Source organism: Emydura macquarii, unplaced genomic scaffold (assembly GCF_026122565.2).
Source record: "Emydura macquarii macquarii isolate MOO-44397 ecotype Brisbane River unplaced genomic scaffold, CSIRO-AGI_Emac_v2 contig_3295, whole genome shotgun sequence".
NCBI classification, from domain to species: Eukaryota; Metazoa; Chordata; order Testudines; family Chelidae; genus Emydura; species Emydura macquarii.
Genome location: NW_027133432.1, coordinates 7,894,298 through 7,917,871, shown reverse-complemented (window position 1 = coordinate 7,917,871; position 23,574 = coordinate 7,894,298). Strand labels below are relative to the sequence as shown.

Genomic DNA, 23,574 nt, shown 5'->3' with positions numbered 1-23,574 from the left:
ATGGTGATCTGGGAGTAACATCACCTGAAGTACTGATTAGTCTCTCTGCATCCCTTTCTCAAGTCTAGCCTTCTCTGACTGCTGGGAGACAAAAAGGGGTATCAGGAGTGGGTTTTAGAGAACCCCATTGGTTTGACCACCAGATTGTGATTAAAAATATTAATTTTTTAAAGTTTACTTACCAGGGATGCAGAGTTCCATTTATTTTTTCTAATCTTACAAGAAAATTGCAGTCAGCAGACTAGCATTTCAAGACCTCACTCCTGCAATGAGCTACACATTTATAGGGATCCAGGCAAGTTTATCTTATTGCAGGATTGGGACCTTAGTTTACACTAGTATTTTTCAGGAAGTATTCCACTATTGCACTAATACCAGTACAGTTCTACAGATGGCAGCAACAGCATGGTACACTGGGATTAGATATTTTCATGTTCATGTTGTTCATTCTGGGATCTCTGCCCCAAATTTAGTGTGTGGTGACTTTCCAGGTTACATCTGAAGGGGCCAGAATGAAGGTTGCTTTGGGAATCGAGAGAGGGATTTTCAACCTGCATATCCAGTGTAGAATTAAATCTTAACTGAGAGGATTCTGACTTTTAACTACTGAAAATTTTAAACGCTAGCAGTGCAGTGCAGCTGCTTGTAAAGGTAATCAATTTTCAGCTTCATCTCCATTAGTTTTTCTTCTGGAGCAATATGTTGCATTTCTGTGCTGTTGCTTTATTAAAAGCATGTGGGTGAAGGGGCAGATAGGTAATGGATAGTTTCATTTAATAAGATTCTTCAGATTTCTGCATTCAAAATTTTTATTTGCCTTTAGGTTTGGTCATGTTTCAAATCAAGAGAAATCCCTTCTCTTGTATATGCTCAAATTATTCAAATGTTTATGGTTAAGTTCACTGAACTGTCTCATCCTAATGATGCAAACCAAATCACCAAGTACACTAGTTCACATTTCAGAGGTGACTCATAAAAGCTAGCAATTCATCATGGGATCCTTTGCGGAACTATTTTTGGTCTGTTCTCAACACGCAGCCTTACTGACGAATCCCAGGTGTTCTTGCTAAGAGCAAAGGGAAATTGTGACGAGTGCCTTGAAAGGAGTGAACATGCTCATTAAAAATGATTTCTGGTAAGAGTTCTGGCAGTTGGAACTTCTCCTTGTTGTGACCTCTTTCCCCTTTGCAGTGTCATAAATGTGTCTGAATGTAACGAATACTAGCTCATTGGGTACACTGAGGAAACACCAGAGATAGTTTGGGGATTTCTGTTTGGTAACAAAAGAACTGAATATCTGTTCTGTTTTTAAATTCATAGGTATATATTTCATTTGCACAATTCATATTTCCCACTCATATTTACTTACTACTTACTTAGTCCCACTTACTAATGAGAAATTTGTGTTTGTGAGCACGCAAGACAAATGGCCTTAGTTAATCAAATCAATTTAAATGCTTCATCTCTGCAAAGGAATTCAAATGTGATTTCTTGGTTGGAATTATTTTTAGATTAACCTCAGCATAAATTGGAATGAGATTTAGACCCTCTCACCAGGACACTGGAGTAAAAGTTGCAGTCAGGTGAAAATAATTGCAGTAAGTAGTAAATTTCATTTACTTTTAATCTTGTTACATTAGACTAAATATACCCAACAAAAATTGAACAGGGAAGATTCCTAGGGTGTGATAAATGTCAGTGAAGTGGGGGATTTTCTGCATTGTGTGTGAAAATGTAACATGGTTGTAAATTTTGGGGTAGTTTTGAAAAATGCTATATAGGAGAATGTAATCTGACTCTCCTTTTTATGAATATAATGGTAGATATTAAGAAGCAACTTTGAGGCATAGCGTTGCTTGCAAGTTTACATATTACTAGGCTCTACTGTATTAGGCATTACAGCAGATCAAATACAGGGACAGAGAAAATGTCATATGATAGTACAAGAATTTTTTATAAGCAATATAACGATTGAGTGAGAAATTATTGGTTTTCCCTTCTGTGATCTATCTATCTTGAGTTTATATGGTATGTTTCTTACAGTGAAGCATTATGCAACAAACGCAGAAACTGAAACTTCCTCCCTGGAAACCTTTTAAAAAGAAAGGTTATAAATGTTTTATATCACACTTCAGGGTATTATGTTGTTTTCCCAGGAGGCCAAGTCTTCAGTGCATAACTTTCACAGTATTGTAAGTTAGCTACCTGCTTTCTTATACTGTCTTCATCAGCTGAATGTTCTTTATGCTGTCCATGAAGTAGAGTGTTAATGAAGACCACTTTACATTACACCGAAAACATGTGTACCGAAGAGGATATATTTGCAGAGCTGCTAAACTTTCTAGCATCGATGTTTTCTTGTCATTCCTAACACATCTGATAAATATGGATAATCTTTACAAAGCATCTCATATGCCATTACTAATGCCTAAATCGGGGTGTCAAACATCCGGCCCGTGGGCCAGATATGGCCCACCAACCTTTTTGGTCTGGCCCCTGGCAGCAGCAGCACACTGCCACAACGTCTTGTGGCATTGTACTCTCTGGCAGCAGCGCGCGCTGCCGCCAGAGAGTACAACACTGCGAGATGTCGCAGCGTCACGCACTGCCACAAGATCTGTGTACTCTGATGGCAGCGTGTGGAGCGCTGTGTACACAAGACACAGCACTCCAAAAGGTGGGAAAGGGACAGTGTAGTCTTGGGGTATCGCGCAGTACTATAATTCTTAATCATTGATCGATTCTTTTAATCATAAAATAGTAGTTGTAGAAGTGAATTTACTGCAGTTTTTATATCGCTGATATCTAGCAAATAAAATATAAAAATGGTTTCGATTTATGGTATGTATGGCCCACGTGAAGTACATTTAATTCAAATCTGGCCCGCCATAGCAAATGAGTTTGACACCCCGACCTAAATGGTCTTTCTATTTACAAAATCTGTTTTTATAAGTGAACTAACTTCATAAAACTCCCCCCACCACACGCACACATTAATACATTGCATCTCTAGTGTTTCTACAAAGATCTGCTCAGGTAAATTATGTCAGTCAGAATTAGAAAGGAAATCAAAGCTCTTTAATTTTTTTGTTGCAACCTGCTGCATATAGTTATCATAGTAGGCCTGATAATCCAGTCCTTCCTCAGCCAAAACTGAAATTCAGGGGTCAGCATGTTTGAGTTCTGAGTTCGAGAATGATGCCTGCTGTTGAAGCAGGGCCCTCAAGGTAGTGGGCTTGCCTCATTTGTCTGTCTAGCAATCCTCTCTGGAAAATCTAAAGAGCTGTACTGACAAGCTCCAGAGGGTGCTGCACCCAGGCCTCCTTCACAGTAGGAAATGTTGTATCTCCTATGTGTCATATGCGGCAGGGACCCAGGAGTTACTTGGCACTCCGCTCAGATGCCCCCTCCTCAACCCCTCCAGTTAGTCTACTCCCTGGATTAGTTATGCTACCCTATATTTTCAGTGTGCTGTAACTTTTCTATTGAGAAAACACTTAAGTTTGTAGAAGCTGTTGGGGGGGGGGGGGGGTGGAGGGAAGAGCTAGAGATTTTGACAGTGACATTTGGGACTTTTGGCAACCAGTAAGTCATGGGAGGACTTTGACATGCAGAATGCAGCTTTGGTTTTAATTTACTACAGATGCAAGTGAATTTAAATTGGTGGGGGAGGGGCCCTCTTATCTCAGCTCAATATCTGTCATGGCTTCCAGCAATGATGGATAAGCAAATTATTTTGATGACACTGCTCAAATAATCAGTAGTAAATAGTTCATGTTGATTGTTTTCTACACATTAGGCTTCAGTGTTAACATACCCTGTTAATGGGGAGAGTTCACACCTTATTTTAGAGCTATTGTTACAGGCTTTCTACTGAATTAAGCATACTTTACTGCCTCTGTCTACATTTGAAGCTTATCCCGGAAACCATAAGAGGTAGATTTTTTTTTTTTTTTTTTTTTTTTTTTTTAAATGAAGGCTAAGATTTTAGACCATAATTATGCAGAAGCTTAAAAGGAAAAAGTGATTATGCAGTTCTGTATTGCGGTTGCATAATTGCATTAGCTCGTGACCATAGTATATAGGTCACTATGCTGCAGAGGTAATTGAGGAAAAAGGAATTTATGGGAGGAAAAGAAGCTCATCATATTTCTCCGGATCATTTCTTTATTCATTTTATTAAGTTTGATATTGCACAGAAAATATCAGTGATTAACTGTTGCTGCATATCTATACCAATAAAAACCCAGCATTAAGAGTTTCATTCTCAAAGAAAATTTGCAAAGTAATCCAATCAAAAACCCAGTCAGAACTATATACTAGCAAATGAATGGTACTTAGAGTATAAAGGGGCACATTTACACATCTTTAGAAAAACACACTTTGCAGTATGTGAAATGAGCAACTTCTACAATGGCATCAGAAGAGAGACCTTGAAATGCATATAACACACAACCATAAGCATAGCGCACGAAGCAGCTAGCTAGCTGAGAGCTGGCATCTCTCACAAGCGCATCTGGTCACACGCATAGAATTAGGTTTCTCCACAAACGGCATGACAGAGATGGAGTACTTATTGTCAATCACTTTGTCAGCTCAAACAGGTATTTTTGGTGGTGTTTTGTGTTTGTTTTTTTAAACAGGATTCCAGAAATAAAAGTGAAAGTTGTTCATATGCAGTGGTAATTCTGGAATGGTAGTTCACATACCTATAAAGCTTCTGTCAATCATGGGGATGCTGTCAAAGTCCTTCATGGAGAGATGACATCAAAGTCTACACTATAACAGCTATACAATTTGGTGGTTCAGTGGAAACCTTTCATAGACTCAATCCTTCTCCTCCTTCTGCACAAAGATTTAAGTACAACAATCAGGCTTTGCAGAGGGATTCTCCAGAAGGATCAGGCTTTTCTGTGGGCTACAGAGAGACACTGTGGCCTCTATTACACTTCAGCCTCTTCCCCCTTCACTCCCATCTATGTGGATTTAGCTGATAGATCACATATTTCCTGAGTGAAATTCTGTGGCCTGTTAGACACAGAAGGTCAATGTAGATTAGCATACTGATCTCTTCTGGCCTCGAAATCTATTAATTCTTGCACATTCACTGAATGTGTCCCAATCCCTATACTGTTGTGGCTGGAATACATACACACAGTTCTGTTGTGTAGGAAGGGCATAGAGGTGCCTTGGCTTTCTGCCGCCTCCAGTGTAGAGCAGAAATCAATGTGCTATAGAGCAGTGGTTCTTAACCTGTGGCCCAATCAACGCACAGCTGCAGCCCATGTGACATCCTCAGAGCCATACAGGTAGTATTGAATGTGGCCCACAGTGGCAAATAGATTGAGAACCACTGTTGTAGAGGGAATGGAATAGAGGCCAGACTTATCACAGGGAGGAGTTTTTCAGAGAACAACTTCATAAGCAGAGGTTAACAATATCTTGAATTGTAATTTGCACACTACTTCACACAAGTATAATTTCAGTGTAAGTGTGTTCCACTGTAGCAACCAAAACACCAGGGAGGTCCAGCCAGACTTCATTCTGAAGCTCTCACTCATCTAGCTACAGGAGAAATTGGGGATGGGTGAATTCATCCACAGTTGATCATTGCCTCTCTCTCTTCCAAGGCCAGTAGGCATGACAGTAGAGAAACATACTCCTTGTTCTTTGAGCCACCATGTCCTGTGTTTATTCCATTCTTTTCTAAGTGTATAAAGAAAATAAAAGTGAGTTTGTGAAGCCCATTTACGTGATAGATTTGATGAGCTAGAAATTCCTCTGTGAGTGGATTTTTAGTGCTGGTTAGCAGTGGTGCAGGAGAGTGAGACGTGAGTCTTCAAATGTTTTAATAACCTAAATGGCTAATAATTGACATCAGTTAGTATTACATATGTATATTTATCTGACTTTTAAAAGCACTTTCCCAGTTAAATGACTAACGACAAGATATAGTAACTTATTGCATAAAAACAAAACTTTCTGATGAGTCAAAGTAGACTTATTTTCATTAATTTCTCTCTCATGGAACAGACCATAAAGTAGGTGAATCATTTGTTGTTCTTGATTCTTCTTCCTCCCCCATGCCATGGTTATTTACTTATGCCAAGTGGAAGGTATTTCTTGTTGAAAATATTAAACTCTATTCTACAGAGAAAGATGCATTTGCATGATTCCTTTAGATGTGGATGTGAAACTGGAAAAAACCCAACCCGTTATTAAAGAACTAGGAATCCCATCTGTTCACATTACTGTGGTTATTTATCAGGATTTAGCTACAATTACTTTTAAAGACAATGTATTGTGAGCTAAAGGGCAGGTCCTATTTTGTTTGTCTGGAATATGCATATTTTGTTCAGTATCACCTGCTTTAAGCATCCTATCTTCTCCGCTAAGGCCCAGTTCTGCCCTTATATGTGCCTGCACAAAAACTCCCACTCCTATCACAACTGTAGGTACAAAATTAGGTCCTGAGGCCTTTGTGAGAGTGTAAAGGTGGCTCATTTGAAGAACAGGGAGAGGCAGTGAGCGAAAACATATCTACCTGATGCAAAAGCCTATTTAAGTGTCTGTGTAAACAGGTGAGTTCCTAGCTCTGCTAGGGTAAACATTTGCTATTGCTAACATCCTGGCACAAAACAAAAGCATTTGGAATGATATGAAAGAAAGTACACTTTGAGATTGCAGAAAGTTTGGTTTCAAGTATTTGTATCACAGTAATTAATACCTTGAGAACTAAAGTCTTCAAGAGCTATTGGCCCAGATTGTGCAGGATGGTCCCCTCTGTGCACCAGATCCTCACCTTCTGAGCAGAAAAAGTTCAGTTGCCTCCATTCCCTCCCCTCCCCCATTATTTGACTCCATAATGATTCTGTATTGGGTGGCTGGCTGAGCCAGGGAGGATGCAGTCACTAGAAGAGCACATAGTCAGGGCTGTATCTTTCATGGGAACTCTCCCCACTAGGAATCAATGGAACTTCTTAAAGATTCAGGGGACTCCAATGCAAGGTTAGGCCTTTAAGTATAACCTCTGCTTGGAATTTCTTGACTATATAATCTTAAACTTTAAAATGTTTGCCAAACACTTCCAAATGTGTGTTTTCATCTTTATGTCCAGGCTTGGCAGTTTCTTTTTATATTTTAGGAGAGAATCCATGTTGAATGGTGAAATATTAAAAAGTCAAATTTTATTGTAATTTTGGTTTTATTTTTTGTTCTTGAATAAGATATTTTTCTTAATGTGTTTAACATTTAGTACTTATTTTTTAAATGTCCAGAGGTTCTTTCAGTGTATTTACACTTTTTAAAAAAAAAAAAAAAAAAAGCTGTATTATAACTCTTAACACTTCAGCCCCAGAAGGTACTGTTTTCCTAATGCTAAGTGCTCATGCAGAATAGTCTCACTCTGCGTGGAAGAAGCTGTTGTGTTCAATTTTGTATTATTATTAGAGTTTTGAACACAAAGAAAACATAAATAAAGTTTAAAAGCAACATTACTATTATTTATACTGCAATAGGTCTTAGGAGCCCTGTGCTCAGACCAGGTCCCCATTGTGTTAGGTGCTGTACATACACAGAACAAAGCTGGTCTTTGCCCCCAAAAGTTTATAATCTAAGTAAGAGAAGACCAAGCTTCTGAAAACATTATTGTAGAATATGTCTAGAGCATCTTCCTCCTCCTAAACATTATTTCCAAAACATGGACCTAAGATCCTGCTGTCACAGATATCACACTCATGAAATGTCTACAGATGTTTTGCATTAGTATTCATTAGCCAGCATGATGCTGGGGATGAAATCTGAGCTTTAGTGCAGCACTTTGCTTTTTTTCTCCCCTTCAATGTCAGTCCTGCATTGTACTACTTATCCATTTTTTGATGACAAACTGTTGTGTTGGAGGGGGATCCCAGCAGCCCCTTGTTAAAATTAAACCAAGCTGAAAGGGGCAATTTCCATGCTTCTGCTAGAACTCCCTCAGAACATTTGTAAATCATCCCTGCCTAGAGTAATTTATTCCTGAACACAGAAAATACTTCTGAAACTCATATTTTCATTGTTGGAATGCCCCAATTCCCCCAAGTGTCATGTGCATTCAAAATTCTCTAGTAAGGATACCACTGACCACCACTCCTCACTTACTCTATGCCACATTGCCAACACAAAACAGCCACAAGGCCAGGACAAGTGGGGAACCTTTCAGTGTCCCAGAAACAGTGACATGCAGGAGAGGGGAGTGGTAAAGGAACCATTATACTGCTTCCGCGACACTGGTATGATTTTCCCAAAGTATCATAATGGCTCCTTTAGGGCCATGGGCAGCTGACATAATTTAGTGTAGCCTTCGGGCTTCTCTAGCTTTTGGCAGAGTACTAGCCCAACCCACAGTTGACCCAGGATCAGCATAATGGTGACAGAGAACCACCTTTACACACTCAGGAGGCGCATGTGAGTTGTGCTGTGCACACCTCAGTTGTATAGGAGAATCAGGGCCATGGTTTTAACCCCTTCCCCTTTCAAATTAAAGAAATTGAATGTAGTTCTTAAACAACCTAGTTGTATTGAGAGTATGGCACAAAATACAAGTAATTCTAGTATGTGTACTTACTATATTATTGCTGGGCTGAATTGTCTCCTTTCTTGGTAATGATTGTGTGTCTTTGTTTCAGTGAGAAAATGCATGACTATCTTCCCCTGGACCTCTATCCTAGTCTCTGAAAGCAAACACACTGCTACACAGGCTTTGTGACAGACTAATGGGGGAATTTATTTTTTGCAGGATTCCTTTGTCAAAATATTGGCAACATCTCATTGCTGGAAACACCATAAAAAGTAAGTGGAGACAAAGGAGTGTTTTGGTTAAAACTATCCCCCAGGAGTGGCATCCATCTAATTGTTTTACATGTTATGAATTCTAACACTACCTGCAAAACTTGACAGATGTCAAAAATTGCCCAGTTGTCCTATGGTATCCTTTCTGCTATCAAATTAGTTTAGCATGATTAATACAATTATTACACTTAATACTTAACACTAAAATAATTGCCTCATTTTCTTATCTAAAAATTAGATATACCAAAGGGTGAGTCTTTTTTAATAAAGGGAAACAAATTTGGCTGTTAAACATTTCTTGAAAAAATCTGGGTGAGAGAAATCTCAAGTCCTATTTTCTATATACAGTACAGTCCAGCACTGTGCATATAGATACATAGAAAAACTATAAATGATTCAAATGAGTTTCTCCAATTGCTTCTCTTCGAAAACAGATGCTTGTGCTGTGCATCTACACTGCAAAATAAGCTTATAAAAGAACAAAGGGTTTTTATTAGCCTCTCATTTAGAAGGCAGCAAATGCATTTCATGCAGGTAACTAGTATATTACCTACATATCTGAACCCCAAGCAAGCATCCTTCATGCTCTAAATCTGCACTGAAAGGCTCTGATCATCATCCTAAAATCTGCACAAGGAGAGAAGACGTTACCAGGTGGAAAAGGGAATTCCCACATTCTGGGAATCTGAGGAAAAACGATGCAACTCATTTGCTCACTGGCCCTGTGCAGCTTACCTAGCAAAGATAACATACGTCAGGGCTGTATCATCTTCCCATTAGCTGGAGGCTACAGCCAGGAGAAGACTTTGTCAATATGGCTTTAATACAGCTGCACTACCAAAGAGGTGGGGTTGGGCAGTCAGGGCAGCTGCAAAGAACTTCTGGGTACATGGCTACAGCCTCTTATCCAGCTGTAAGGATCTGCCATCTTTTCTCCAGAGTGAGAGGGGAACCCCAGTACTGCTAGGATGATGTACCAGCGGTGACAGATTCAAAATGTGAGTTGAGTGTGTGCAGAAAATGCAGGATCTGGCCCTTTTTGGATACTAATGGAAAGCCCCACTGCAGCACATCCCTAGAATGGGCCAAATTTATCGTGGAGGGGTAGGATACAATACAAAAACTAGTTAAAGCATTCAGTGTTGAAATATCATCTGGTCTGAGAGTGGACTTTCCCCACCACTGTGGGGAAACAATCAAACACCCATGGCCCAGAGCCCCAGTCAGCTAATGTGGGCTCTAGTTGTGGGGCTTAAAAGTACAGAGTAGAGATTTGGGCTTAGCCCAGAGCTCCCTCTCCCTGCTTCTGGGCTCTGAGACTCCAGCTCAACCATCTACATTGCAATTTTATAGCCCTACAGTCCAGCTGCTGCTATGCTGTAGGTCTCTCAGGGCAAGTGTACACTGCAATTAAAAAACCCTGAGCTCTCTGCTGATCTACCTTCCTGGAACTTTTCCCTGCTACAACCATGGAATGCTGTTTTTAGACTGAGCACCCTTCCTTTTCTACTACATACTCAGGATTTGAAAGGGTGGGTGGGTAACACAGTGGCAATTAGCTACTATTGTATAACACAAAGTCCCGATTGGTGCAATATTCATCCAATTTTATCTTGTGTAATAGTTTTAAAGCACATAATTGTGAACTTTCCAAAGGGATTCATTGTATTTTCACATCTATGAACATTTCATGTGCATTCAGATACATCATAGTATAAGAATCTGTTTGGAATGGAATAGGTACAGTAAATATTTATATTTTCTGGTGGACTATATTAAATGCTTGAGAGAGCATTAGCTCTGGTTCAAGCGAAACGAAGCACTGGACAATAAACTTCAGTAAACTGAAGTTTCTGTAAGAAACTGCACCCTAGCACAAAGTGTAAACCTTTATCCTTTCCCTTTGATGTTCCATGGATGGCAGAACTGCAACTGCCTAGAGACCTTCAACCCTATTCCATTTCTTACCTTAACAACCTGTTCTATAATTACATTAAATACATTTACCTTTTTGCTCTTTGCTTTTGCTTTGCAAGGGCGACTGCTCTGTAAGCATCAGAGTTGTCTCAACCTATTGTAGGATTTGCAACTTAACAGAAACCGGGCAAATATATTGGTCAGATTTTTTTAAATCTCACCAAGAATGTCTCCAGTTACTACAATGATTACAATGAGGTAGACTAGATGTTATTGTCTATTTAATTCAAGTTATACTACTCCATCCTCTTGTCCACTTCTACTTTTTATTTCTCAAAAAAACACTGAAGAGAGAGAAGTCTCTGGGCACTTTTGTAAAATAGATACAAGTACCTATTTTGCCCTAATTATGCTGCAGTGTAGCACACATATGCCAAGGGAATATTAAGTGCTAAATTTTAGGACATTTTGTATAAATCCTTAAAACGATTAGTACTCAGATAATGCCTGGGTTTGTACTTAAAGTTAAGACAGCCGTTCTAGCTGGTTAGAGGTACGGATATTATCCAGTTTAAAATGGTCTCTGACAAATTTTTTTTTTAAATAGGTCAAGCTGGTTCATACTACTTCATCTCATTCATCAGATCCTATTGTGTTAGATATACAGGTATTGGTGATCACAAAAATGACAAACTACAAAACTCTGAAGAGCTTTATTCAGGACAACAGTAACCCCTACTGGATTATGACTGTCTCCCTGGAAACCAAAGATATAAAAATATCTTGTACCACTTTGTGGAAAAGGCCTAGTCTGCATAACTATTATGCAGAGCCACTCATCCCTATCTTTGCAATAAATTTCTGTCATTTGCTGAACTAAACTAAAAACCCTGCAGAATTTACATTCAAGCTCACTGAATGTCATCTGTTCCTTGTAAATTCTAATTTAGAACAGTGATGTAACAACACTTTTTTGTATTTACAGATAAGTTATGAAACTAGGCTTATGCCAGCTAGTTTACTTCACAAGTAATGAACTTTATCCTCTAAAATTTATTTTCTTGGCGTATTCAAAGATGAATGCCCTCACACAAAAGTAACACTAACAAAATCATCATAAAATATTGGACATGTGCCCCAGATGAGTACAAGTGGTCTGCAGATAGTCAAATGTACTGGTTCTGTGGGTGGGTAGGAAAACAATAAATCAGAATACACTGTAAAAGTGCAAGACATGAACTATTAAAAGTAAATTGTAGTAGTACAAATGCCAGACTCCTCCACCATGTTTTTTTAAAAAAGCATTTCAATATCACACTCAATAGCAATTCTTTATTATGCCCAGTGCTTTCTACATGTGTACTGATTCCTTAGTGGTCATCTTTGCCAAGTGTATTTTTCAGTAATTATGTTTTTCTCAGGGCTCTAGTGTGCAAAATCCCATCTTTCATTTTCTCAGGAGGTAATAAATTTTACCGACTACAGACACTAATCTTTACCTGGTAGTCCATTTATCAACAGACAGACAGACAAATTCCTGTTATCCTTAACAATAATAATAGTACAAAGATTAGATACACTTGTTCTCCAAAGTCAGATTTCATGATAGTCCCATATTAAAACTCCCACTCTCCATTTGGCTCTCTTCGTTGTTCACTTGAGACACAGTACTTCTTCATACTTGGATCAAGTCTGATCTTGAGGTAAGTTTGAGCACTGCTTTTGTAGTCATAGTGAGAATTCTGGGTACCAGCTCCTGCTGGGGGAAGGGAGCCTATGTTTCCCAGATTTCTTTTTCAGATCAGAGTACCTCTCTTTCACTATCAGCACTTTGGATCAGATAGTCTCTCTGTCCTGTCTGAGAAGTTATCTGGTATCCTGGAAAACTGAGAATGTAAGGTGCAGGCAGGAAAGAGAAATTCTGCATAGAAAACCCCAAGTGAAATCTTAAGGTATACTCAACCTTGTTAATTATTTGCTTAATAAGCACCTAATTTTATTTCGTACATGGTTGCTTTCATGCAAATTGTATCCTTGATTTCCTAATCGTGTAAAATAATTAAAGCTAAAGGTAGAGAGAAAGATGAGGAAGAAAAGAATATTTAAAATATAGATAGTGACTAAGTGAGGCAAGAGAGGCAGGAAGGCTATTGCATATGGCAGAAGTTACAGAGAATGCTCTTGATGGACAGTGGCAAGATTCTGGGACTGGACAAAGGCAGGTTGTACTAAATGAGCAGAGGGAAAAAGAAAGGGAGTAGAGAGAACTGAGACTCTCAAAGCACTTCACAAACTAAGACTTGCAGTACCTCTGCGAGGTAGATATTGTTCACCAGCTTTCTCACATGGAGGCATAGGGTGGCTTGATCTTTAGAGATGTTTGACAAGATTTTTTAAAATGACTAAAGTTGCTTGATTTTTGGGTGCCCAGCTTAAGACAATTTACAGAGGCCTGATTTTTCATCACTTTTCAAAAGTCAAGTCCCTTAAAGTCATCCAGAATCAGTCACTTTTAAAAATCTTGGCCTTAAGCACCAGCACCTTCTTTTGAGAGTTACAGGTAGGAGGGGGGAAAAAAAATTTTGTTTTTTCCTTTTTATAAACACAAAAAAATCAGGTTTTTTTAGATTGGATTTTTTTATTTTGTAATTTCAGTAATGTTTTATTTTTAAAATAAACATCTTTAAAAGAAAATCTGAATTTAATACACAATATATTAAGGCTTAAACTTATTATAAGCGCTTAAAACATTTAAATAAAAAATAAATATGCTGAATCCATGAGCCTCTATCAAGAACTCTGAGTTAAAGGCTGCTTTCTATACAAAGAAAGAATCAGGGGAAAAACAGTTAACTTTTGAGGTCAGGCTAACATATTGTGCCATATTTATAAAGCTTAAGTTAGGAGATTGTCTCATCTTCATCTGACTTAGATGAGCAGAAACTTAAGCTTCAGTCACTTTCACTTAAGCATATGTGGAAATTTTTCCAGGCTGATTTGAAATAATAAATTTAAATCACTGACTATATTTAATTCCTCTGTTTAATACTGTACATTTAACATTTAACTGTAAATGTGAAACATGTTTTGATTAGAAGGTTATGTATCTAAAATGTTTCAGATCTGTTTAAATTTTATATGCTGTTTTGTGTTTTAAATTTAATTCCAGTTACCATCCTAATGCAGCTTCACACAAATCATAAGCAAAAAGTTAATTATTTAGTAAATAAGCAATATCATTCACCATTTTCTAACATACTGAAAATGAGCAGCTAATAGGAATCTGAAACTATTAAGTTATATAATTGCTTAAATAAGTAGAGTAATAGTTAGCGAAAAGCTGTACCTAGTGTAAAGGTTCTATTTAATTGTAAATCAACATGATTTAAGAGTTATATCACCGTATGAGAATGCACTTTTCCTTAGCAAATAACTCAAACCGATGATTTAAATCAGTTTTCCACTCTGTGATTTAAATCAATTCACCCTGTTATAGGCATTCCACACTTGTGAAAAGTATAGGCCATAAGTGACATGCCCATGGTCACATACTGGTTAAGCAGAAGAGACAGGCTGTCATATCAACTACTAGATCACTATCTCTCCGTTAATTAACCAATATACCAGATGCCACAAACTCTTTTGACAGTTGCTAATGTTTTACTAAAGGTGTGTCAACAATGCATTTGTGTGTGGATGTTTAAAAGCAAAAGTATTTCCCTGTAGTAAACTCATGAACAGACCCACTGGCATCAACAGAACTACTCAAGTGCATAAAACACACATGTAAGTGTTTGTAGGACATGGGTATGTTTTTTTACTGTAAAACAAGAATCTATAAAGTCAGCTACAGGAAAAAAAAAGCCTCAAACTTGTCAATAAAACAACCATCTTTCTCCTCTGTTCTCCCTTAATGCCAGGTAAACTAATCAGTTTAAAGTGTTCCAAAAGGATATCAAGCTGTGAAGAGTTGTTACATATTGTTTACTATAATTGCTATTTTCCCTTCTTTGCTAAATATTACTAACATTAAGTTGTTTTATATCAATAACACAGGATAATAATCAGATCCCATCCAACTGTACAATGACTATTCTATAAATGACTTATTTTCTTACATAAATGTTTGTGGTTTACCATAAGGCTAGGTCTACACTAAACCACAAACAAGTCTGTCCTGGGGGACAGAGGTTTATGGAGCATCTGGACTAGTGTGTACAAACATGGTAGTTAATTCAAATTAATTGGCAATACATAAACATGAGTTTAAAAACTCTAGTGTAGACAAGCCCAATATGTTTACATTTAAGCATCTGTTAGGTTACACTAAGAATGCAACAAACAATAAATGAAAAGAAGTTAGAGCTAAGACTGACCATGTATTCTGATTTACTCTTGTGCCAATTTTTAACAAACAGAACAGTACTGTAATGACCTCAACCCTCTGCAATATCAATGTCTGAGAAGATGAAACAGCAACCTTCACTTTTATTTCCACTTTGTCACATTCTAAGATGTTCCTAGAAAATAGAGATTTTTAAAATGAGATTTATTCCCAAGGGAAAAGTTGTTTATTGTTGTTGGGTTTTTTTTGTTTGTTTGTTTGTTTTTTTGTGTGATTGAGCCTGCAACCTCTGTCTAGGCAGAACTCTCAGCAATATATTCTTTAATAGTTTCCCCATAGTAAGAGAATTGACACTATCAGTCACCATAATTCCTTTATATTTCATTGTATGTAAATATATATTTGCAGACCATAAATACAGGTTTTTTAATCTAACCATTAAAAACCTGAAAATCCATTATCATTAATAATGTTAAGATCAATATGTAACTTGGAAAGTACTGCACATATTAAGTTTAAAAACAGAACGTGATCACATTACATTAAAAAACAACAATAATTAGGCCACAGTCCCTTAAATCATTTGTCAAATGTACTTTCTAAAAAAATGTCATGCAGTCTGCACATAAATGGCTTTTATCAGTACTAGTTAATGAAAATTGGTATCACAACCATAATCTTTACTATAAAGAAAAATTACATTTTTACTTAAATCCACAATCCAGTATTGCCTATAAAAAATTAAAGTAGTTCAATCAAAAGAGAGCACACAACATTTTAAAGTAATTTGGGAGACATGTTGGTTTTGCTTTGTTCAACAATCGTTCTTCATTATAAAACATAGCTTAAATTTGCACATGCCCTGAATCTAATAATTTTAGAAGTCTCTTCCATGCATAACATTTCTAGAATAATCAAACAGATTTTAACTTTCTAAATCTTTCACCACAATGTCTATTAAAATATCACTACTAGTTTTTCAGATGCTAGTTGTTATCTCATGCATAATTTTTAAAGAGCTCATACTCAGGAGTAACATTATTTCACTAACATGCCATAAAATTGAGCCCACCAAAGGAGGAAAATGCTGTCCAATGAATGCTTTGGGGGAAAAATGTAAATAATTACTAATATAAATACATCTATTAAAATAACCTTTTTAGTAGCTTAATCGTTCCCCATTTATTTTGATTTATGTCGATTACATTAAAGATATCTACATCTAACTGAATTCAATGGGAGTCTCCATTGATTTAATAGCAGCAGCAGCAGCAGCCCCATAACATAATGTTCAGCAGTCTTAAAGACTGCAAGTTGGTTCTTTTACTAATTCAAAAGACCTTGCACTTAAGAGCACCAAAAACACATTTGTGCAGAAAGTTTGTAAATCTGTAAAGTATCACATACTTTGGTGCTATACATCTATATTCTATTATGCCTCACCAAAAATGTCACAGGTGAAACACCTGCATTAAGAATACAATATTAAAGAACCTAGCTCTACTTGCTTTGCACAAAAGCCTCGCTGCTATAGATCATTAGAAATAAGGTATGCGTATATCCATACAGTCCACAGTAAGAAAGGCTATGGGGTCAACACTATCTTATATCAATCAATAATTGTATCTGTCAGCTGTGTTGTGATCATCATTGCTGACAAATTTAAAAAGGACATTGTCAAGGTCTGTTTCATAGTTTTAAAAACAATTTATCCTTTCAAACCCTCCCCCCCACTCCCATCACAATATAAAAAATACATTTGGAAGCTTGGAACTTAAATATTTTCTTACCAAATGTTACTTTCCTTCATCACATGCTTGGAGTTATTGTGTGGTTGCTCATGAACACTCAGATGCTGCAGAGAGGAAAAAAGTGTGTGTCAAGTTTTGGTCCCGTCAACCTTGACAAAGGCCCTTTTAGTGTCAAAACTTATGGGCAAATGACAATGGTAAATCTCAAAACACAGTTGCACTCAGACTGATTTTCTGTTTGTGGAACCTTTTCATTACATACCTATAAATGGATTGCTGGGGAAATGAGAAAAAAGGAGAAACAGTATACTTAATCATAGTTTAGTTCTATAACAAATTCTCACTGAAAACTCCTGTCGGTTATAGAATTACAGCTTTAAATCTCAGTGCAATAAAACTTCAAATGTTACCACCATGTCTATGTATAACTTCAGCCGCAGCTTTGGTCAGTACTGTATATTGGTTTGAACTGAGGGCTTCATCTAACTATCTACTAGGAGGGCATTGATAGTCATGCTTAAAAGTTAAACTACCCAACAAGGAAAAATTTAAAAATAGATGTGTAAAATTTTTTATTACTGTTTGGAGTTTCAAATCTAGCAGTCATGCTACATTTTGCTGAACATATGAAATGTTTAGATTCCCAATAGCTGATTGGGCCTAGGGAGATTTAGGAAATTTTCTATCCCTGTAATGGACAATGACAACTTATCCAAACTACATGTCTTCATATTTATGAGAAACATACTAAAATTCTTCAGTTTTCTGTTCCACTCTGCTTCCCCCCTCAAAGAATATTAAGCTTGTTACAATTAAACTACTTTTAGAGTAGTGATAGACCCCTTAATCTTATACTATTTATCCTTTTTGATTCTTGGCTGATCATCCTTCTCTGAAGCTTTACCCCCTTGCTTTAGGCCAGAAGCTGTTTCCTGTGAAACCTCAATGACAACCAGCTCATTTGGAACTTTCAGCTGTTGCTTATATAAAAAGTTGAAAGCATGTAATACAGCGTACTTTTTATTAAAAGTCTGAAGGAATAAAATAGCCCTCCCACCAAATAAACTGCTTTGGAAGTAGTAAGTGAAATTTAAGATATCAAAGCAGGAGAAGCAGTGGGAAAGAGAAGACTTTAGAAAACCCTGCAATCTCAAAGCATTTTAAATGTATACTTTTTAAAAAATTCAGAAGCACTTTTATTACTATCATATTCTTCTCTTCTGTATACAGTTATAACTATTTCCTATAGGAAAGGAAGACAAGCTCTAACCATGAGTTTTATAGAAGAGATTTTAAAGATCAAATTAATTTTATAGTCTCTACAAAATACCAAAGCATTCATTATTGGTCAAACATTTTAGTGCATATCAGCATAACACAACACTGTCACAGTCTAATGGTCATACACTAATAAATCTACTTGAAAGCAAATGGCAGAAATTATTTTTAAAGCAGGTGTTACCAATTCTTTCATTCTGTTACAGTGACTATCATATAAAAATACTGATAATTATTTAGTCTAATAGATATTGGTACAACAGTGAAACTTGTCCATTACACAAACAGACTTGCTGAATTCTTTAGTTACATGTGACTAAAATAGTTTATTAATGATAGCTAATTGACTATGAATGACAGACTGATGTTTTTCTGTATTTATTTTTAACTTATCTATTAACAAAGGCCACGCCTCCAGGAAACTGTTTGGCTGGTACATATTTTACAAATTATTATTAAACATATATATCAGAAGTACCTACAGGTCAATAACATTGAGGCCCCATTGTTCTAGGCATGAACAAATATCTTATAACAGACTATTTTGCATTTACTAAGTAATCATGGGCTTCAAGAAATTTTTTGGTAGTTGCACACTACAGTAAATCATTCATACAAATTATTAAAAATTGCATTAATTTAAAAATATTTGTAACTGACTTTTGGGAAAGTATTGGGGGGGAGTGTTCTGTTTTTTACTTATTAGGTTCCATTTACAGAAAGTGCTGTGAGCCATATAGTCATCATCAGAGTAGGAGAAATTGGATGAAGTTATCATAGGTCATTAGTTTTCAAATAAATTTATCAAAATCTTGAGTGTTCTTCCCTGTGCATTATTCCCCAAAATCGTGTATACTGTACATTTAAAAACATATCAGCGTTAGTGACTGTAGTTAGTTTAAAACTAATCAGTTGCTTTGAAAATGCCACAAGCTGCAGAGATTAAAAAAATTGCATTTAAATAGTGACAACTATCAAACTGAGTTTATTTTTTACCCAATATCTTAGTTTAAGAGCTATTATAATGCTTTAATAATTTCACTATTAAAAAGCAAAAATACTCTATACCAGACAGACTTTTATTTTATATTAAGTATTGTTTAAGAACGCTGGATAAAATAACTGAAGTGCTCATCTGAAATCCTAAACAAAGTGTTAAACTGTGATGTAAATCTGTACCCTTTCATTGAAAATCTGTGTGTTTACAAGAGAAAGTTCATTAGGTTATTTGGGGCTACAGATCGTTCACTTGCTACCTTTTCAATATCTGCCATCAAAATTAAATACTAGCTATTATAATAAAGTCCTTCCTTACATATTTTGCATAAATATTTAAACAAAACCTCACTCATAGGCAAATGTCAAGCACAAACATGTATATAATTATTAGAAATCACTCTTAGTAGTTTTAAGAAACTGTAAAATTAGGTCCAGTCTCAAAACTCATGATGCACAATGTAGATTACTGCAGTATTGCGATTTTCAAATTAGAAACAAACATTTAGTTTGATGTGCCAAATTCTGCCTTCTGGATTGGTCAACATTTAATTTACTATAGGCTATGGAAAATACTATAATTAAAAGCAATAGTTTAGTGTAAGTTTCTAAAATTTTAAGCATCCACCACACTTTTAATTAAAGTGTACATTTTCATGTAATTGTTTAAAATCTTGCAGTATTTTAGTGATAAGGGAGAACCTTTGGGATGATATAGCAGAGGTTAGTCCTGCTTTGAGCAGGGGGTTGGACTAGATGACCTCCTGAGGTCCCTTCCAATTCTAATATTCTATGATTCTATGATTCTATGAACCTAGCAATAGCTTCTGTTCATTTGTTTTGTTTGCTGTTTTTGTACTAAGGGAAATCGGTTCTCCCGGTGGAATCTCTTACACTGTATTTCACAAGTTGCCATGTGAATACTTATAACCAGTCTCTAAACTGGACCCTGCTCTATAAAAACAGAATGTTTTCCATGAATTAATACTGTACAACTACTACTTGTGAATAGTATTATATTCCCCCAAACTTAGACTTGCATGCATTTACTTCAGAGTTTTATCATTAAACAGCAAACTTCAACACAACAGTAGTTCGTTGTAAGAACGTTTATTGAATTATTTAACAGTTCAGACTGAGTTTATATGCAGTTTGTTAAAAATCCATCCTATTTTCTCACAAACTGCCATCAAAAAAGAACTTTACAAAAGAGTAAGAGGTTATTTAGGTTGTAAGTTTTCTCTAACATGTAAAACTAAAGTATTTGTGCATGCTCACTATTTTAGTTGCTTCTTTGTGCAGAGTTAACAGCTTTTTAAATCTGCAGGTAATTTATGGAATAAAATTAGGATACATAAAAACAAAAAATTGTTATTGATGAATAAAACTTTTTTTTCCCAAAAAAGTTGAGGCAGCTTTTGTTGAATGGTATCTGTATTGGTACATTTTATATGCTCTTGTGGTGTGGGAACATCAGAGAGAGAATCCTTTTTCATGTTAGATCTTGAAAAATGTTTCAAATAAGCACTGATAGCAAGTTCCAAAGAAAATACCGGTGGGGGGAAAGAGGGAGTAGCAGCATCATGTTTCTTATGTACAGCCCAACACCATGCACAATTGCTCAGTATTTCAGAGTAACAGAAAATAGCCATCAACTTTACATTACATGGAGGCATATTCCCCACATGGCACAAATAAGTCTGTTTCTCTGGGAGAGGGGAAGCAAGCATGAGGGTAAAGCTTTTAAGTCTACATTTCATGCATAGCTATTGTGCCTTGCCCAACTTCCATAGTGTATATTCACACCTCAGAACTAGAGCTGAGGTTTGTTAGCCTGGGATCTACGTTGATCTCGTATCTGTAGTGATATCCCTCCATGTGATCCCTACATGCATCTCTGATATTGTACATCCACTTTTTGATTCCTTTTCGGTTCAAATACAAAACCAGGAGAAAAATGGCTCCAATGAGAGCCAGCACTATCCCTAAGAAGACGTAGGAAGTCTGCAGCTGGGACTGGAAGTCTACAGACACAGAACAGTTCAGGTGGGAGCTGTTGGTCTTCATCAGGAGCTTGTCCCGCATGTTGTCCGGGTAAGAGCACTTCAAGGCCCCTTTCCCCTCCACCTGGTCGCTCTCCTTGAGCCAGCTCACCAAGTGCTGGAGGCAGCAGTTGCAGACCCAGGTGTTGTGGCCCAGGCTGATCCTGTGGAGCCTGGGCAGGGCGCGGAACTGGGCGACGGTGGCGTTAGTCAGGCAGGTCAGGGAGTTGTGGCTGAGGTCGAGGCTCTGAAGCTGGGCCAGGCTCTGGAAGGCCCCGGCCTCCAAGGCCACCAAGGAGTTGTTCCGCAGGTCCAGGTGCTGCAGGCTGGGCAGGGAGGTGAACATGCCCGTCGGAAGGTAGAGCAGCCCGTTGTCGGCCAGCTCCAGGCGGCTCAGGTTGCTTAGCGCCCCCCAGCCCAGCAGCTGGGCGAGCTCAGGCCCGAGGCTCTGGTTGCTGAGGGAGTGGCTGAGGTTCAGCGCCTCCAAGGGGCTGCTGGCGTTGCCGAAGGCCTCGGGGCTGAGCCTGGCCAGGGTGTTGCTGCTCAGGTCCAGCTGCCTCAGGCTGGGCAGGCTGGCGAAGGCGCCCGCCTCCACCTGCTGCAGGTGGCTGCCGCTCAGGTTGAGGAGGCCGAGCTCGGGCAGCGGCGGCGAGAGGAAGGCGCCGGGCGGGAGGCGGGCGAGCCGGTTGCCCGTGAGGAAAAGGAGCCGCGTGTCGGGAGGCAGGTCCCGGGGCACCGCCGTCAGGTTCCCGTTCACGCACTTCACCGTCCGGGCCGTCACGGAGCATTCGCAGGGCGCGGGGCAGGAGACGGGCTCCTGAGCCGAGCCCCAGCCCAGCAGCACCTGCAGCAGCAGCCCCAGCGCCGCTCGCCTCTCCCCGCCCGGGGCAAGGGGCGCAGCGCCCCGCAGAGCGCGCCCGGCCATTCCCGCGCGGCGGCGGCCGCCGCTCGAGCCCTGGCTCCGGACGCCGCTGCCCGCCCGGGGCAACCTGGACAGAAACTCTCCGCTCGGCGCCCGGGGGTGGAGGAGGGGAGGCAGGCAGCGCCCCACAGGCAGCCAGCCGGCCGCTCCCCTTCTCCCGCTTCCTCGGGGCGGGGGGCCCGTCCCCTCACCCCCGGCGAGACCTGCAAGGAGCAAAGAGACGGATGAAGCAGCAGCACTTCGCCGGACCCGCGGAGCCGCCCCTTTGCAGCTCCCCCGGCGCTCCCCACTCGTGCCCCCTCCCCGCAGCGCAGCCTCCAGGGTCGCCCCCCGCCTCCGGTCCGCTGTCCCCGCTCTCCAGGGGAAGCTCGCCGCGCGGAGCGCAGCCGCACGGTTACCCCCCGGATCGGAACCGGCGCCCCGCCCGGCCCATCACGCGGCTCCTCCGGGCTGCCCCGCTCCAGAGGCGCTTGCGATCCCGCTGCCCCCGCGGCAGGAGAGCCCGGACTCCAGCCGCCACCCCAGCCTCACCTCGGCGCCGAGCGAGCCCCTGCAAACTCCGCGGCCAGCGGCAACCGAGAGTGAGGTGACCTTCCCCAGCTCGGCGGCCGGCAACTCTTCTCCTCCTCCCGCGGGCCCGGCCCGCTCCGCCCCGCGCCCCGCCCAGCCCCGCTGCCGGCAGAAACCAACCGCAGCCGGGAACGCCTGCTCACGGCTACAAGAACGGCCGCCCTGGAGCGAGGACAGCTCCCGGGATGATCGAGCCCCACAGGGAGGCCCCCTCGCTTCCCCACCTTGCTGCTCGCTGGCACATTTACCTTGGAGCTGAGCCGCCACGTGGAGCGCTCCCCAATCCCGCCAGCGAGGATCCCTCCCTGCAGAGCGGTGCGGGCGGAGCAGGGCAGCCCCAGCAGAACAAAATGTGACTGATGCCGAAGGGATCAGCCCTGCTCCTACTCAAGATCAAACGTCCTCCTCCTAAAGCTTCTAGTCAAGCGAAGGGTGTGTAACTAAGGAGGTGTTGGTTTCAAGGGGAGAGATGGTCGCTGATAGAATAAACTGTCCCAGACCCGCAGTGTGAGAGGAAGGCTGGAGAACCAAAGAAGGGCTGTTGTTGCAGCAAAGGAAAGACTAGTAGTAGGGTTGTATGTGACTCAGCTGAGGGATGCCTGTTGGTCCCAAGACATGAGAGACACAAGGTGAATGAGGTACTATCTTTTACTGGACCTATACAAGATAGTGCCTCACTCACCTTGTCTCTCGGATGAGGGATGGTATTGTTGGAGGCTTCATCAAGGTGGTGAAAGAGGGACAAGAGCAGCCAGCTCAGTGCCAGTCACCAAAGAGTTGCCAACTTTCCCTTCCAGGGGTGAAACTTTTAGGGCAATTATGCTAGGGGACAAAAAGTGAGTGTGACAAAAAGTGAGTGTGTTTGTCAGACCTGAGAAATAGCTACTGTGCTCCAGAGCCTGCCCACCTTTGCAGTGAACAGGA

The 23,574-nt window shown here is 39.6% G+C and overlaps 1 protein-coding gene and 1 long non-coding RNA gene across 5 annotated transcripts in view; one reads left to right on the top strand and one right to left on the bottom strand.

Moving 5' to 3' along the window:
* LOC137143039 (uncharacterized) overlaps positions 1 to 12,275 on the top strand; it is a 39,169-nt gene extending 26,894 nt beyond the window's left edge. For 2 of the 4 annotated variants that reach the window (XR_010917086.1, XR_010917089.1), the window contains 3 exons: positions 1,512 to 1,598; positions 8,777 to 8,829; positions 11,354 to 12,275. This is a non-coding gene — a long non-coding RNA (uncharacterized lncRNA). Of the gene's footprint in view, positions 1 to 1,008; positions 1,136 to 1,511; positions 1,599 to 8,776; positions 8,830 to 11,353 lie in introns of those variants that run through there. The other 2 variants (XR_010917088.1, XR_010917087.1) reach the window with 2 other exon arrangements.
* Positions 12,276 to 20,209: 7,934 nt separating this feature from the next.
* Positions 20,210 to 22,991, bottom strand: TPBG (trophoblast glycoprotein). Its single transcript, XM_067532640.1, has 2 exons — positions 22,612 to 22,991; positions 20,210 to 22,283 (listed from the first exon to the last, which is right to left on the bottom strand). Exon 2 carries the CDS (start codon positions 22,081 to 22,083, stop codon positions 20,917 to 20,919), a length of 1,167 nt encoding a protein of 388 aa, XP_067388741.1. The 5' UTR covers positions 22,084 to 22,283; positions 22,612 to 22,991; the 3' UTR covers positions 20,210 to 20,916.
* Positions 22,992 to 23,574: the final 583 nt, after the last annotated feature.

Excerpts from the sequence above, each read along its gene's own strand:
- TPBG (XM_067532640.1), bottom strand. The coding sequence starts at position 22,083 with ATGGCCGGGCGCGCTCTGCGGGGCGCTGCGCCCCTTGCCCCGGGCGGG.